At 40.1% G+C, this 18,223-nt stretch overlaps 1 protein-coding gene across 5 annotated transcripts in view; it reads right to left on the bottom strand.

Annotated features, from left to right (window-relative positions):
* Positions 1 to 18,223, bottom strand: part of STAM (signal transducing adaptor molecule) — a 149,562-nt gene that overhangs the window by 67,136 nt on the left and 64,203 nt on the right. For all 5 annotated transcript variants that reach the window (XM_033931287.1, XM_033931284.1, XM_033931286.1 and 2 more), the window contains one exon: positions 229 to 319. In XM_033931287.1, coding sequence (XP_033787178.1) covers positions 229 to 319 — 91 coding nt within the window. The remainder of the gene's footprint in view (positions 1 to 228; positions 320 to 18,223) is intronic.

The following is an 18,223-nucleotide window of genomic DNA, read 5'->3' as shown; positions in this document are numbered from 1 at the left end:
TGGTGAACAAACAGCACATTCAAGTGGTTTGAATAGGAAGGGGAGGAGGGAGATAGGGCGGTAGTTGTAGAGGGGACGTAGAATCTAGCGAGGGCTTTTGAAGGAGGGGCCATATACTGGAAGGAAATGAAAGAAGAATAACCCAAAGTACTACACTTTTTGGAAGACCTCAGAAAAACATTTATTTACAATTACAAATATTTACAATTCCCCAATGTGCAATCTCACCTTTTGCTATATCCTCCTCTTCTTTTTTACTAGCTACTGTACCAGGGTCCTTAGTTACCAGCGCTGGACTTGCTTTTGCTTGTTCTGCAGCCTAATGAATCATAGAAAGAAAATTTATTGGCAAAGATATTTCAGTCTGTATATTGTAAGCATAAAACTACTGTCAAAGCACAAATGATATCACATTAATTTAAAACAATAATAAAGAAAACAGTTGTATATATACAGTCATGTGAAAAAATTAGGACACCCCATGAAATATTCAGTTTTTTCTTAAGAAATGTTCACATATCAATGTAAAATCTTTTTTTAAAATTTATCTCTGGAAAAGAAAGTAATGTAATTGCAGGTACACAACAAAATTTTTTCTTGATTTACTCATGAAACAAAAAATATCCACAAAAACATGTATTCTAACTGAGAAATAAATTAGGACACCCCCACATATCCTCAATCTTAAAAGTGGCTCAAATCACACACAGGTGTATCACTTCAGGTGAACATGATTAGAACATTGTTACTCAGCATTTTGTAGGAGGTTTGCTCTCCTTAAACCTCAGACATTTGGGGCTCCTTTTACAAAGGCGCGCTAGCGGTTTAACGTGTGTAATACTATGCGCTAAACCGCCAGTCGTGCTAGCCGCTACCGCCTCCTCTTGAGCAGGCGGTAGTTTTTAGGCCAGCAAGTAATGAAAAGTTGCGCTCGTTAACCCCGCTAGCGCGGCTTAATAAAAGGAGCCCTTAGTATGGTGTGCTCATGACTGCTGAGGTGAGATTGATGAGATCAAAAGAGCTGTCTGAGGCCTTCAGAAAGAAGATTGTAGAAGTTTATAAGTCTGGTAAGGGATTTAAAAAGATCTCAAAAGAATTTGACATTAGCCATTCCGCGATCTGGAAAATAGCATACAAGTGGAGGACTTTCCAAAGAGCTGTCAGCAAGCCCAGGTCTGGCTGTCCAAGCAAGTTGACCCCACAGAGCAGACCGCAAGATGCTAAAAGTAGTCTCCAAAAACCCTAAAATGTCATCACGGGACCTACAGCAGGCTCTTGCTACTAATGATGCAAAAGTGCATGCTTCTACAATGAAAGAGATGCACAAATTTAACTTGCATGGGAGGTGTGCAAGGAGGAAACCTTTGTTCTTTAAGAGAAACATCAAGGCCAGACCGAAGTTTGCCAGAGAACGTTCAACAAACATCAGGACTTCTGGAATAGTGTTCTATGGACAGTTGAGTCTAGAATTGAATTATTTGGACACCAGAAAAGAGAACATGTTTGGCATACACCAAAGAAGACAAAAGAGGCGACCTGTCATGCTCAATCTGTTTATTCACCGTTAAGATCCTTCAGCCATAAGGCTTGCCTCAGGGGTCTTGCTTCCAATGGAGTACAATTTATCACATATGTCTCTTATCTAAAAAGATGGTCATTAAGACATTTTTAGAAGCCTGATCACTCTACTGGCAACAATCTCACGCATCCACTATATATATTTTTTTATTTTTTCTGCTAGGGTTTACTTAATTTCGCTCTTTCCTCCTCCCTAATTTATCCATACTATAGACACTCATAGTTTAGACTGTGAGGACGTAGAGGGTAGTTTAATATGCCTAGATTATATGCCTTGTGGGCCCGGAGATGGATGTGCGCCTTTCAACTGAGACTGTCTTTGGGTGGCAACAAATTGGCATTGAGTGATCACCTGCGGCCTACTTCCTCTCCCATCCTGCTACTGCCTTACACTGAACTAAGCCAAACTGAACTTTTATTTTGAATCATTTTTATTTTTCCTTGCATTCTGCTTCCCATTCTATTCATCTTTTATTGTGATCTAATATTGTTTCTTTATCCCCTCACCATTCTTGGAATTTTGTTATAATTGTTTACTCAGGTACTTTAGCTAGAATGTAAGCCTTCGGGACAGATAGAGAAGTCTTAAGTACCTGTATTTTATTGTAACCACTCAGATCTATAATATGCTTAAGCAGTATATCAAATATTAATAAATATAAACAAGAGACATTGTGCTGATATTCTCCTGGTCACAAGCTGTTTGCAGAGGGATGCCATTTACAACTTTCAGCTTCTCCTCCTTCTCCAGTAGGCTGCACTGTCAACTTCAGTTTGTAACAAAGCATATGATAGTCACTATTAACAGGAGACATAAGAAGGAGGGGTATGGGTAACCTCATCGAAAATACTTTTCAGTTCTGCTCTGTAATAAACAAAAGAACAATGTTAACACCAATCTTACAAAAGCCTAGGTGGAGCAAAGAAGCTCTGTGTGCAACCAGCACTAACACATATGGAGCTCTTAAAGTCTCAACTATTTCCTTTTTTTTCTTTTTCTTAGATCTGATATACTCTTTATCATTCTGGCTGGAGAAGATCGCCAACTCCAGACCTATATCTGTCTGAGGCAGTAAGAATGCAAATTGTATACTGACAGAGCATGGCATCCAGATTACTATACCCTTTACCAGAAAGAAGATTATCTGAGTAAGAATCTAATCTTCCATTCCGGTGCAAGGTTATAGGAATCTGGACTCTAGGTGATGTACAAAAGTAGTATCTTACATCTAGGGTGGTACAGATGAGCTTGCCTGTAACACTGAGGTCCCAAAAGCAGTGTCCTCTTGTGCCGCTACACTCTCTGTAAAACTTTGTAAATGTATGGAGAGCAGACCATGTAGTTGCCCTATAAATTTTTTCAGATGGAACTGCCTGGGATTCTGCCCATGAAGGACCTACATTTCTAGTGGAAGGGGTTTCAGCAAAATTGATGACTGTTTGCCACAGCTAATGTATGCCGACAAAATCGCCATGTGAACCCATCTAGCAATAGATGCTTTGGAAGCTGGTCAGCCTTGTCTAGCTCAACTGGTTAGAACAAAAAGATGATCTGAGAGATGAAGTAGGGAATTAGAAGCTGGTAAATCTGAATTCCTTGGTAAGCAAATTAGGCAAAACACTTTTAAAACAGAGAATGGTAAAGTTTCTGGAATCCAGTGGATTACAGGACTGGAGGCAACATGGATTCACTAGCGGTAGCTTTCCTCTGGACCAACTCCATCCTTTTTATATATTTTTCAAGGTGCAGTCACCTTTTCAACTTGTTTGGTCACCTTAAGATCATCACATATTTATTATTTTTATATCATTTTGAAACTTATATCAATTATAATAACTTGTACAGAAAGAAGTTGAACATAAGAACAAATTCCATCAAAGCTGACATTGCAATAATCGGAGAAAAAAGAACAGGAAAAAAGAACATCTATATGTTTAACTTTACTCAAGTCTTACAAAGGGATCCAAGATTAACAAAATGCGAGAAAATTAAGTAAATAGTCAAAAGTATAAAGCTGTAGGGCTGAGAGCTAATGTCTAAATTAATCTAAAGAGCTAATGATGTTCTTTCTCCATACAAGATAATGCCAAGAGGTTAGTTAACTGAAAGGGTTCAAAGAAAACATACTTAATTTCACAGTGATGCACTATACACTTGCAGGGGTGCCTTAAATAGAATGTAGCCCCTAAAGCTAAAACACCTGGCTTCAAAAGAAGAAATTCACGTCGGCGCTTCTGCATCTCACGTGAAAGATCGGGAAACATCTGAATTTTAAGTCCAAGAAATTATTTTTGTCTATTTTTGAAGAATATTCTCAAAATCCATGCTTTGTCTGGCTGAAGAGCCACTGTTAAGATTAATGTCGCTGGAATTGCCATTTCTTTATCTTATGTCTCAAGTAAAGTTGATACATCTAGGATCTGCTGGTTATTAGTCATTTGACGTTGAACTTGATTTTTTGTAGCCAAGTAATAAACTTGAGAGAGTGGAGGTAAGCATTCCTCCGAGACTCCCAGTATTTCCTGTAGATATTGTTTAATCATTTCTCTAGGGGACACCCGTAGTGACCCTTTGGAAATTAATCAATCTTAGATTATTATCACGAGCTTTATTTTCCAAAGACTCAATTTTTCTCCTAAGATTTGTATTATCTTTAATTAATGTCTCTTGAATATTTTTAAAGGATACCAAGTCCTGTTCCTCTTTTCCAATAGTTACTTTAGAAGAAATCATATCATTTTTAAGTTCTTTTATCTCTTTTGTTTGTTCAGTTAGTTTCCCTTCTATGTATTGAAAATGGGGACTTATGGCTTTACCAAAGTTAGCCACAAGATCCCATATTGATTCCAGGGTCACTTCAGTGGGTTTAATTATAAGAATTTTTCCTTGCTTAGTGAAAAAATGCTCACCATCAGTAGAATCTACTTAGCACTTTCCCCTCTGGGTATCTCCTTCACTCAGCGCTGATATTGCCTCAGTCTCCATAATGGGGCTTTCCTGCCGAAATTCCCCATCTCCCAGGCTCTCCGATGTTACTGCCTCCAGGGGAGGAGACAATCCGATTGCGGGGTCTCCCCACTCTGTGGAGAGCTTGTGGTACAAGATCATCACATATAATTATACCCAAGTCCTGCTCTTCTGTGGTGCATATAAGTTCTTCACCCCCTAAACTGTACCATTCCTTTGGGTTTTTGCAGCCCAAATGCATGATCTTGCATTTCTTAGCATTAAATTTTAGTTGCCAAATTTCAGACCATTCAAAAAGCTTTGCTAGGTCTTTCTTCATGTTATTCACACCATCCGGGATGTCAGCTCTATTGCAGATTTTGGTATCATCCACAAAGAGGCAAATCTTACCTCACAGCCCTTCAACAATCTAAAAATATTAAAAAGAACAGGCACAAGAATAGAACCTTGAGGCATACCACTGGTAACATCTCTTTCCTCAGAGTGATCTCCATTGACCACTACCCTCTGTCATCTTCCTCCTAATCAGTTTCTGACCCAGTCTGTCATTCTGGGGCCCATCCCGTAGGCACTCAATTTATTAGACATTTGTGTGGAACATGTCAAAGGCTTTGCTAAAATCTAAATACAACACATCTAGCGTACTATCTCTATCCAATTCTCTAGTCACCCAGTCAAAGAAATTGATCAGATTTGTCTGCCAAGACCTACCTAGTGAATCCATGTTGCCTTCAGTCCTGTAATCCATTGGACTCCAGAAACTTCACCATTCTCTGTTTTAAAAGTGTTTCCATTAATTTGTTTACCACAGAAGTCAGGCTTACTGGCCTGTAATTCCTTACTTCTTCCTTATTTCCACTTTTGTGTAGAGAGACCACATCTGCCCTTTTCCAGTCCCCCGGTACCACTCCCGACTCTAGAGAAGCATTGAAAAGGTCAGTCAGCGGAGCCACCAGAACTTTCCTAGGTTCCTTCAGCACCCTCTGATGTACACAATCCGGGCCCATTGCTTTGACTACCTTTGATTTAGCTAGCTCCTCACAAACACAACCCTCAGAAAATCAATCAAGGTCTACCACTACTCCACCCCTATTCGTGTTTGTCTTCTGCGGTCCTGCTCCCAGCACTTCAGCCGTGAACAAAGAATAGAAATATTTGTTAAATAATTCAGCCTTTTCTTTATCAGCTTCTACTTATTTCTCCCATTCACTTTTGTGTCTCACAATGCCACTTTTGTACTTCTTTCTATCACTGATATATCTAAAAATTGTGTTGTCTCCCCGTTTTACCCTATCAGCTATTTTTTCCTCCAATTGTATCTTTGCTTTCCTGACTACTCAACCAGCCTCTCTTAACTTTTCCAAATATTTTTACCTGTCTTCCTCTTTTTGTGATCTTTTGTAGTTTATGAAAGCTAACCTCTTATTCCTTACCTTCTCAGCTACTATTTTTGAGATCCAAAGTGTTGTTCTTTTCCTCTTACTTTTACTTACTGGCCTCACAAATAGGTCGGTTACCCTTACAATTACTCCTTTCAGTTTTACCCACTGAATTTCTACTCCTATCAGACGTTCCCATTCAGACAATTTCTTGACATAATCCCCCTTCCAAAGAAAGTTAGGTGTTTTTTTTTAAGTCTAGAGCCCTTACTTTTAATATAACATAACAATCTGCTTCTATACCGCAGTACCATGAAGCTCTATGGGGTTTACAAAAACAAAGACGTTACAATAACATGAAATATCTTAATTACCCAATTACTTAATGAACAAATACGTTTTCAAGTGTCTCCTAAATACTTGAAAGGTGCTAGAAATCATGATTAAGAGATTTAGGTCTTTATCCTGATAGGACATAAGGCGATGATGGTATCTTTTGAACTTATACCCACTGACAGATGTAAAAGTAAATGTTGCGTGTGAATGCCTAGTGTGTTTACTATTGATGAATGAAAACAAGTTCATGAGATAATTTGGTGAAAGCCTGAACAAGGTTTTATAACAAATGCAGCCAAACTTGAACTGTACCTGGGCCTCTATCAGCAACCAACGCAATTCTTGAAAAAGGGGTGTAATATGATCAAACCTTTTCAACTTAAAAATAAGTCTAACTGCTGAGTTCTGAATAATATGAAATCTATGCAAATTTTTGTTTATCCGCCAAATAAACAATATTGCAGTAGTCCAATTGACTCAGAACCACGGACTGTACAAACAGTCAGAATGCAGAGGTGTCAAAATATGCTGATAGAATGTAGCTTCTACTTGGTCCTTCATAGTTAAGACTCTGATCTAGAATCTTAATAATTGAATGAATTGGGTAGACTTTCTTACTTATAGCCCTCTCTATACCAGTCTTAATATTAAGCCATACCATGCAGTGATCACTGGATGCCAGATGATCACCCACTATAACATCAGAAACATTTTCCCCGTTGCAAGCACTAAGTCCAGTGTGACCCAGTTACCAACTGCTGGACAGTTCTCCTTGTAGAGAATGCAGGATCTCCCTTCTTCTACAAGATCCCACAATAGGGATACCCCTATCAATATCCTACTATTAAATCTCTGTCCACTTCTTCTGTCTGTGAAGGAGGCCTGTATATCGCATCAATGTAAATATATTTCCCATTTCCTCTTTCCAAATTGATCCACAGCGCCTCTTCCTTGCCCTGCAGATCCTGCAACAGTATATATAATTTAATTAGATTTCAGCAAAGCCTTTGACATGGTTCCTCATAGGAGGCTCTTGAACAAACTTGACCAGCTGAAGTTACAACCCAAAGTGGTGATCTGGATTAGAAACTGGTAGACTGACAGATGTCAGAGTGTGGTGGTTAATGGAATTTGCTCAGAGGAAGGAAAGGTGAGTAGTGGAATGTCTCAAGGATCAGTGCTGGGGCCGATTCTGTTCAATATGTTTGTGAGCGATATTGCTGAAGAGTTAGAAGGAAAGGTTTGCCTTTTTGTGGATGACACCAAGATTTGTAACAAATTGGACATTCCAGAGAGAGTGGAAAACATGAAAAAGGATCTGAAAAAGTTGGAAGAATGGTCTAATGTCTGGCAACTAAAATTCACTGCAAACAAGTGCAGAGTGATGCATTTGGGGAGCAGAAATCCAAGGGAGATATATGCTGGGAGGCAAGAGACTGATATACATGGTTGGGGAGAGGGACCTTGGGGTGATAGTGTTTGAAGATCTGAAGGAAACAAAGCAGTGTGACAAGGTGGTAGCTGTAGCCAAGAGAATGCTAGGCTGTATAGAGAGAGGTATAACCAGCAGAAGAAAGAAGGTGTTGATGCCCCTGTATAGGTCATTTGTGAGGCCCCACCTGGAGTATTGTGTTCAGTTTTGGAGGCCGAACTTGGTAGGTTTGCGCCAAAAGTAGTATAAGAGGAGACTAGAAGACCTCAACATGTATACTTTAGAGGGAGACATTTAAATATTTGAACGGTATTAATATAGGATCAAATCTTTCCCAGAGAAGAGAAATTGTTAAAACTAGAGGACATACATTGAGGCTAAGGGGAGGTAGACTTATGAGTAATGTTAGGAAATTCTTTTTCATGTAGAGTGCTAGATGCCTGGAATGCCCTCTCGAGGGAAGTGGAGGAGAGGAAAATTGTGATGGAATTCAAAAAAGCGTGGGATGAGTGCAGAGGATCACTAATTAGAATATAAATGAGCAAACTTTCACAGTCTGAATCCAGCAAAGGAGATGATTTGGATAGGCTGGAGTGAGCTTCAATGGCAACTCCAGTAGTTGGAACCTAAGGACAGTACCGGGCAGACTTCTAAGGTTTATGGCCCAGAAATAACAAAGAAAAAAGACATTTTAATTTAAACATGAAATTGTAATGTATGTGAATACAGGGCAGACTGGATGGACCATTCAAGTCTTTATCTGCCATCATCTATTAGATTACTATCATATTCTGTGAATACAATTCAAAGGTAATTTACATCATGTGCAACAGGTAGCACAAAAATTAGCTTTACATCTTTGAAAAGTGCAAGGTAAATCATTTTCTTTTGATGCCAGTTTCATATTGCTTCTCTCAAGCTTTATATGCTAATCTTATGAACCAAAAGTCTTCTCATAAAACTATATATGCATCACGAGTATCTGTTAAAATTCTAGCATTGGTTGCTTAAATTAAGTGAATTTGCTTTTATACAATGTTTAGATAATATTTAGTCATAATTTAGCTATTTTAAGATGCAAATCAGACAAGTGTTCTGCTGTGAAGTTCTCTCCCAGACCAGACCACATTTTGCACAAAAGGTGCAAAATTATTTTGTCTAAGTTGAACAGATCTGTAGGTCTGTCTCCAGACTTTCAATAAAGTTTAAATAGTTGCCAAGTTAAATACAGTGGTACCTTGGATTACGAGCATAATCCGTTCCAGGAGCATGCTCGTAAGCCAAAGCGAGTTTCCCCATAGGAAATAATGGAAACTCGCTTTGATACGTTCCCCCCCCCCCCACGAGAACCGGCACTGCTCCCCCCGAAGGCCCCCCCTGCGATCCGGCACCCTCCCCCCGGCGATGCGGCACCTCCCCCTGCGATTGGGCACCCCCCGCCGCTTCTTACCGTCATCTGGGCACCGGCATGTCCTGTGCTTGGTACCGGTGCCCGAAGATCGGCCTCCTCTTCTGCTGGGCCTTGAGCATCTGCGCATGCTCAAGGCCTGCGAGTTCACGTGAACTCGCAGGCCTTGAGCATGTGCAGATGCTCAAGGCCCAGCAGAAGAGGAGGCCCATCTTCGGGCACCGGCACCAAGCACAGGACATGGCGGTGCCCAGATGACGGTAAGAAGTAGCAGGGGGGTGCCGGATCGCTGGGGGGAGGGTGCCGGATCGCGCGGGGGGGGGGGGGGGGCGCTCGTAAATCAAGCCACGCTCGGTTTCCGAGGTGCCGATTTTGCAAATGTTTTGCTCATCTTGCAAAACGGTGCACTCGTAAACCGAGGTACCACTGTATTAGAAACTGACCTTGCTGCATAGGACAGTCAGAAATACAAATGGGCAGTGGCCTACCCCAAACTTTGACGGCATCAAGAAAAGGAGTCAACAGTTAAGGAGGGGAATGTGCTTTTATGGCAACCCATGACAGAAATGATGGTAGTGCATTGGCAGAGGATATGGCTGTACGGCATCCCCTGATGAGATGATAGGAGTGCATTAGTATTATACAGTTTATGCCCAGGCAGGGCAGACATTGTGCTTCATCTAGTAACGTGAAAAATAGTGGGAGCTATGGGCTCCTTTTACAAAGCTGCGGTAGCAGCTTCAGCGTGCGCGACTTTTCATCATGCGCTAACCCTCGCGCTAGCCAAAAACTACCGCCTGCTCAAGAGGAGGCGGTAACGGCTAGCGCCGCTGGCGGTTTAGCGCGCCCTATTACATGCATTAAACTGCTACCGCGCCTTCGTATAAGGAGCCCTATGTGATTTGAAAGGCTAGGCACCCTACCCTGAAATGACCTAGATAGAATATTTACAAGGATTCATATAATTGAATTATACTGTAAATTGCATTCATGTATGTAATTGCAAGACACTGTAAACTGTATTTAACCTAAGTAGTACAATGCTGGGGCCATAATAAATCCATTCTTCTTCTTAGACGATTTGTTATGTGTTGATATTGTGGTATGAGGATGAAAGAATGTCAAGGTGCCACCTGCCCAGTTTGTGAAGCTTCTAAAGGTAAATTCAAGGGTAAATAAATTATTACTAAAATATATGGAATTATTTTGGCAAGTAGGTCAACAAAGTTTCTAGCCAATGACAGCTTTACAAATTTAATGTGATTTTTAAACTATTTGGATCTATAGTGACAATATGACTAAGAAATTAGGGTCTTGCTCTGTTGGAATTCATTGTGAAGACAGTAGTCACCAGAAAACTTAATGCAGGAAGGCTAGTCTGAGAATGAGATGGATCTACTGTTTGCAAAAATCAGTAGACTAGAAGGCAGAGTTTCATCTTCTGATATTACATTATGCTAGTTAAGTGCCATCGACTCGTGTTTGAATCCTAGCAACTTGAATTACAGATCTAAAAAAAAAGATTGGCTTTGTGCTAGTCTGGTAAGGTCCTCCAGCTTCATCCTCATGGTTATTTTCAACATGTCCAGCCATATGATTGCAGGTTGCCCTCTTCACCTGGTTCCTTCAATCTTCCCAAACAATATCCTTCTCCAATGATTTTTCTCTTCTGACAGTGTGACCAAAATAAGACAGTCCTAACGTCATCATTTGGGCTTCGAGTGACATAGCTGGTTTGATCTCTTCCTGAAACAATTTGTTAGTTCTTCTGGCAGTCTACAGCACGCATAAAATCCTTCTCCATCACCAAAGCTCAAAAAAATGTGTTGGGCAAGTATGAATTTATGTAAAAGTCATATGCTGATCCATTTTTAGTTCATGTTACTGCAGTAAAGGGTGCTCTGAGAGCAGTAACCATGGATCTTGCTAGGAAGATTTCTTACAGAAATTAAACCGGGCCAGAAATTTGTCTTGAGTTTTTAATATCAACTTCCATAGCAAGTTCAGGTGCTAGTGGTACTTTATCAGAATATGAAGAAGAAACTTCAAATAAATTTGAAGAGATTGACTAACATGAGTTTAATTGCTCTTGAGTATAATCTGATGAAATCTGGAAAAGTAAGCAGAAGAGATTGTGTTGGTTATGGCCAAAAAACTTGAGAACACAAAAAACTTTGAAGACAAAATTTGCTTACACCATGGAAGTTGAAACAGAGGATCTGCACAAAATGTTCTGATCTGGATGAAATAATTAAAAAAAACCATGATGAATACAATTGCTAAGTCCTCTAAAAACAGGAAGATTCAGATACTGAAAATGGTACAAACTGCCGAAGAATCTGGAATATTGAAACATATAGTTAAGAAAGTTCTACAGTTACAGAAAACTACTGGTTTCATGGCTGAGACCAAATGCAGTAAAGGTAAAAAAAAAAAAAAAAACAACCCAATAATCTGAAGTGTTGTCTAACTTGGCTGAATTTTATTAGGATGATATTTCCCGAATCTGGCCTGCAAAGACTATAATGATATATGGTGAACGCATCCATAAGTAGAAAGGACTGATCCTAGTGAATCTTCATGAACTATACGGAATATTTAAAAAAGACGACAAGCCAAATATATAAGACTGGAATTTCTAAATTCTATGAATTTCGAATTTGGTGTATTACTGTTGGTGCTAAAGAAGCTCATTCAATATGTGTTTATCAGATTCACCAAAATGTCAAACAACTGTTGTCAACCATCAGTGAAGCAAAGAGACTACAAATCTCTGATGTCTTCAGTCATATCTGATATAGAATCATGAGACTGTGTGATTCATCGGTGCTAGAAATGTCCAGGCAAAGCAGCTCTCCACAGTTATCTACTTCAAGGTGCAAAATGCTTCGACTTGAAAGGTGATAAAATCTCATTTAAGCAATGGGGCCACACAGATCGAATAACAAAATGCACAAGAAAAGAGTTTGTTGAGAACTTCATCAACATAGTCTGCAACCAGATCGATGATGATCAATTGAGCGTCACTACATGGATGCTGCTCAGCTGCTTTTCTCAAGAGCAGTAAAGACATTTTGAAAGCAGATACAGCTTTAATTTTGCTAGACTTGAGAACTACTCATTTGTTGTCCAGGATTCTGTTGAGAAAACAAGAAAGCAGCACCATCATCCCATTGCTATTTACCACATGTCAATTGAAGTCCCAGAATGCATTTCCATGTGTGTCATCACTGACTGTCTGCAGCACAATACTGTGTATGTGCATATGTGGGCGCATATGCCTGTGTGCGTGCATATGAGTGCACGCATGTATGCATATGGGTGTGAGTATGTATGCATTTCAGGAGGCATTTATTTAGTATCTGAAAGAGGTGCTATCTAATATTACACACATTAAATACCTCAGTGATGGTGCTGCAGCTCAGTACAAGAACTTTACGAATCTGTACATGTACCAAGATAATTTTAACTTGTCAATAGAATGGCACTTTTTCACCACAAGTCACAGAAACCACTTATGTGAAGGAATTGGTGGCAGGAATTGCCACAAGAAATCTACAACATGCCACCAGTCAACATATTTTGACTCTTGATGATCTGTTCAACTGGGCAAACAAAAGTATAATGAACATAGAATTACTTTTTGTTTCTTCTGATGTTGATTCTGCTCGTGAAATATTGGAAAACAATTACGAAAACACCACCTGGCACAAGACACCACAAAAGCTTCATCCCACTCTACAAGAGTGAACTCAAAATTGGCAGAATATCTGCAGATGATGCAGCAACAGTGAAAAAAATGAGTGGCATTTCTGTACAACACCTCAAATGAGGTCAAAATGTTGCTGTTGTTTATGACCAGGACTGGTATTTGGGAACGTTCTCAAAAATCCAGATATATTGGTTAACTTTATGCAACTGAGGGGTCCTGCACAGCCATTTTCCTGGCCAAAGCCACAGAGATGAGTGCTGTGTACCTGGTATCCATGTGCTCATGACTGTTGATGTTCTAACTGCAACCGGTCATCAGTACCATCTGAACAAGGGAAGTAAAGAAACAAAATGTGAACTTTACACGGCTTTTAAAGCTGACATTTTAAATGACTCTTACTGGACTCTTGAACTGATGCAGCTGCTCGTGTCTGTTAAAACAAATCTATCTGCAAAGATGTTGATGACGGTAATTGCTCAGAATTTGGAATATTTGCCATTAGCTTTGTTATGGATAGCTTGGAAGAAGCAAAGCGAAATTGGCATCAAATGAAAGGGTTCTTCTTGCACTGTCTAATGATGGAAAGCTAAGTTTTGTACTACCTGTTTCTCATGATGAAAAATGTATTTATTTATTGAAAAACTTAACATACCGCCTAGAATCACAGCAGTTTCCAAATAAACATACATAGATCAAAAACAAAAATAATACAAATCATTCTTCAAAACAATATCAACACATGTGAAAACAAAACCTACAAATTCTTCAATAACGTATTAAAATATTACAAAAATGCCCAAACAATGTTAGGAAAGACAGATCAAAAGTATGCGTCTACAAACAGCCCTCAAAAGTACTCATTGAACATGACAATTTTCAGTGAAACATATCAGGAAAACTATAGATTCCAGATGGACACAATTAACACATATTGCTCATTTTAACCGGTGTTACTAACAAATAAATATGAAAGCTTTCCCTTTAATAACTTAGCATAGTAGTTTGCTGAACATGCCATTTTGTTATGCAAGATCACATAAAATCCCATTTTCAACAATTAATTTCTCAGAAATCATTTGCCCAGCTCAAAACGGGTTGCAGTTTCTGAATCTACACAAACTTCTAAATAAGTAGTGAAAATTTCACAACTGTAGGACACTTAATGACAGTTATTAGACCTAAAATGTACCAAAATTTTCTGTTGGCTTTCAACTGTGCCAACACCTATTCCCTCCTTCGCTGGCTAAAAAAGTCACTATCTGAAAACCACTGAAGCTAGAAGTCTGAAATTTTGCAGTTTCTCATCTTATATATTGGTCTCCATTTTGGTAGATTATTATCACTTTCTAAAATGGTAAGGTGTGAGTGAAAGTTTCCAAATTTTGGATGAATTGACATGGAATGACCCAGATGTTAAAATAATCTAATCCTCCCAAGATCACCAACTGTAAAACTGTCTGAAATCCCTTTCCTCAAGAAACTCACACAATTTGTGTATCAATCACAATTTATATAACGCAGTATGAAGAGAGTTACCATATTTTATACATATAATATGCACAAACTGTAAGTCTACATAAAATAAAATAAGAAAAAACACCCCTACACATATATGAACATTCTCTCCAACCTTTGGCAGTGATGACTGAGGCAACAATTCATGAGGTACTGTCCAAATCCAAACCAATATGCAGAATGAATAAAGTGAATACCACATTTTTCTACTCAGTAGGAAAGTTTTATATCTAGTCTCTGTTCTTTCTGAAGTAAGGTATAGATGTATTTCATCATACAAAACTGGCAGGAAGCAAGCTTGGTAGAGGCTAGAACAATAGAATATTTTCTTTCCCAAATGGTCTAGAAGTTTCTGGTTCTCTCTTAGAAGGGCACTGGAATGTTCTTGGAATTTTTTAGCTTTTCTCATGGCTGATTCAACTACCACCATTGTGAAATAGTTGAATTTTGTTGAATACAGGTACAGGATGGACTTTAAGGTCTTACCTTTTAGGCATACTGTAGGTTATATGGAAGGTGTAGGCTAATATTGAATTAATCTATAGAACTATCATCTCTGATAGACTTGAGCAACCCAAAAGCATCTGCCAGTGGCCTCTGCCTCATCTTGTAGTGAGAAAGATACGATATTTTCTTTGCCATCTTATGTATGAATTTGGGACAGAAGATGTTCTCATATAGCCATGGAGTATTTCACAGGAGACAGATGTGTTTGAAGGGATACATCTGGACAGGTACAGATGGACAGTCATAAGGTATATGCTTATGACTGTGGTTCCATGAAATCTTCCATAACAGGCTGGGAATGCACTGAGCAAGAAAACAGAGGAGAGAAGGAACTGTATTTTTGACTTCAAATCTCACAAAGTTAGAGAGACAAATTGCTGAATCCCAGCAAGTGTGGCGTAGTGGTTAGTTACAGCCTCAGAACCGAGGTTGTGTGTTCAAACCCCGTGTTGCTCCTTGTGACCCAGGGCAAGTCACTTAATTCTCTACTGCCCCAAGTACATTAGATAGATTGTGAGCTCACCGGGACAGATAGGGAAAAATGCTTGAAGTATCTGTATGTAAACCACATTGAGTTTGGTTGTAACACTACAAAAAGGCGGTATACAAGTCCCAGTCCCTTTCCCTCTTTGCAACAGAGTAAACTCTGACCTGAGAAGACAAATAAATATCTTCATGAGCAACTCCTGAGAGAGGCAAGAAAACTAACAAGGATGAATCATCAGTCATTGTGACCAGTACTGGAATTGAATTTAAGTTAAAGCTTATTAAAATTTATTATACCGCATATACCAAACAAATGATCTTGGCAGTCTGCAATTTCTAAAGCTATAAAAACAATAAAAAAAAGAAGAAAGGAACGCCAGCATAAAATAGGATAATATACCTTTGTTAGAGAATGGAGATGTAACATTAATATCATGGCTTTAAAATTGCCAAGAGCAACCTTAAAAACTCTTATGAATCTTGGCAAATGAGGGAGCACTACTCATTTGTCAAGATTCACAGGAGTTTTTGAGGTTGCTTTCCTATTGGAAATTTTTTTCATTCAATTGTTTAAAATTGCCAAGACATGATATTGTTACATCTCCATTCTCCGCCACTATCCAACTAAGAGTCAAGCACTCAAATCAATTACAACAGATCATTCATTCACCACACTCCAGAACAATCCCACTACCAAGTGCACCCTCCTCCTCAGGTTTTATCAGCTAACTGAACGAAATGTGTCTTCAGCAATGATGTGAGTTTAGAAAAGGACTATTCATTGCTTATATGTATTAGTCTATCATTCCACAACCTAGGGAAATAAAGTGAGGTATGCCTAGAAGACACAAGATGGGCTTATTTTAAGGTAGAAGAGAACCAAATAGCACAGTTACTTACCGTAACAGGTGTTATCCAGGGACAGCAGGCAGATATTCTTGACTGATGGGTGACGGCACCGACGGAGCCCCGGTACGGACAATTTTAGAGTGATTGCACTCTAAGAACTTGGAAAGTTCTGGTAGGCCGCACCGCGCACGCGCGAGTGCCTTCCCGCCCGACAGAGGCGCGCGGTCCCCAGTTATGATAAGCCAGCTAAGAAGCCAACCCGGGGAGGTGGGAGGGACGCAAGAATATCTGCCTGCTGTCCCTGGATAACACCTGTTACGGTAAGTAACTGTGCTTTATCCCAGGACAAGCAGGCAGCATATTCTTGACTGATGGGTGACCTCCAAGCTAACAAAAAGAGGGATGGAGGGAAGGTTGGCCATTAGGAAAACAAATTTTGCAGAACAGATTGGCCGAAGTGTCCATCCCGTCTGGAAAAAGCATCCAGACAATAATGAGATGTAAAAGTATGAACTGAGGACCAAGTAGCAGCCTTGCAGATTTCCTCAATAGGAGTAGAACGGAGGAAAGCTACAGATGCTGCCATAGCTCGGACTCTATGGGCCGTGACAGAACCTTCCAGTGTCAGTCCGGTCTGAGCATAACAGAATGAAATGCACGCTGCCAGCCAATTAGACAACGTACGTTTAGCAACAGGACGTCCCAATTTATTTGGATCAAAGGACAGAAAGAGTTGGGGAGATGATCTGTGGGGCTTAGTACGCTCTAAATAGTAAGCTAGAGCCCTCTTACAGTCCAAAGTATGTAGAGCCTGTTCTCCAGAATGCGAGTGAGGTTTCGGAAAGAAGACAGGGAGAACAATGGATTGGTTGAAATGAAATTCAGAGACAACCTTAGGGAGAAACTTTGGATGTGTACGCAGAACCACCTTGTCATGATGGAAGATTGTAAAAGGTGGATCCGCAACTAGTGCATGTAGCTCACTGACCCTCCTGGCAGAGGTAAGAGCAATAAGGAAAAGTACCTTCCAAGTGAGGAACTTGAAAGAAGCTGTAGCCAAGGGTTCAAATGGAGGTTTCATTAAAGCGGAAAGAACTACATTGAGATCCCAGATAACAGGAGGGGCTTTAAGAGGTGGTTTCACATTAAAAAGACCCCGCATGAACCTGGACACCAAGGGATGAGCTGAGAGGATTTTTCCATGGACTGGCTCATGAAAAGCCGCAATAGCACTGAGGTGGACTCTGATTGAAGTGGATTTGAGACCAAAGTCTGACAGTGAAAGAAGATAGTCCAATAAGGTCTCCACTGCAAGGGAAGTGGGATCATGATGATGAAGAAGACACCAGGAAGAAAAACGTGTCCACTTCTGATGGTAACATTGCAGAGTGGCCGGCTTCCTGGAGGCATTCAGAATTGAACAAACAGGCTGAGACAAAAGCGAATCACTCGAAGTCAGCCCGAGAGATACCAAGCTGTCAGGTGCAGAGACTGGAGGTTGGGATGTAGAAGGGTTTCCTGATGCTGTGTAAGCAGAGAAGGAAACAGTGGAAGAAGAAAAGGTTCCTTGGAACTGAGTTGAAGTAGAAGGGAGAACCAATGTTGCCTGGGCCACCTCGGAGCAATCAGAATCATGGTGGCTCGTTCCCTCTTGAGCTTGAACAAGGTCCTCAACATGAGAGGCAGAGGAGGGAAAGCATACAGGAACAGATCTGACCAATCTAGGAGAAACGCATCCGCTGCCAGACGGTGAGGCGAGTAGAGTCTGGAGCAGAAGTGGGGCAGCTGATGATTGTGAGGAGCTGCAAAGAGGTCTATCTGAGGAGTGCCCCATTGAGCGAAGATGGACTGTAGAGTTACAGGATCGAGTGTCCACTCGTGAGGTTGGAGAATTCTGCTGAGTTTGTCTGCTAAGGAATTCTTTTCTCCCTGAATGTAAATCGCTTTCAGGAATAGATGATGATTTATGGCCCAAGTCCAGATTTTCTGGGCTTCCTGGCACAAGAGGCGAGAACCCGTTCCACCTTGCTTGTTGATGTAGTACATCGCCACC

Source organism: Geotrypetes seraphini, chromosome 2 (genome assembly GCF_902459505.1).
Source record: "Geotrypetes seraphini chromosome 2, aGeoSer1.1, whole genome shotgun sequence".
Taxonomy (NCBI): domain Eukaryota; kingdom Metazoa; phylum Chordata; class Amphibia; order Gymnophiona; family Dermophiidae; genus Geotrypetes; species Geotrypetes seraphini.
Note: the sequence above shows the minus strand (reverse complement) of the source record. Positions and strands in the feature narration are given on the sequence as shown.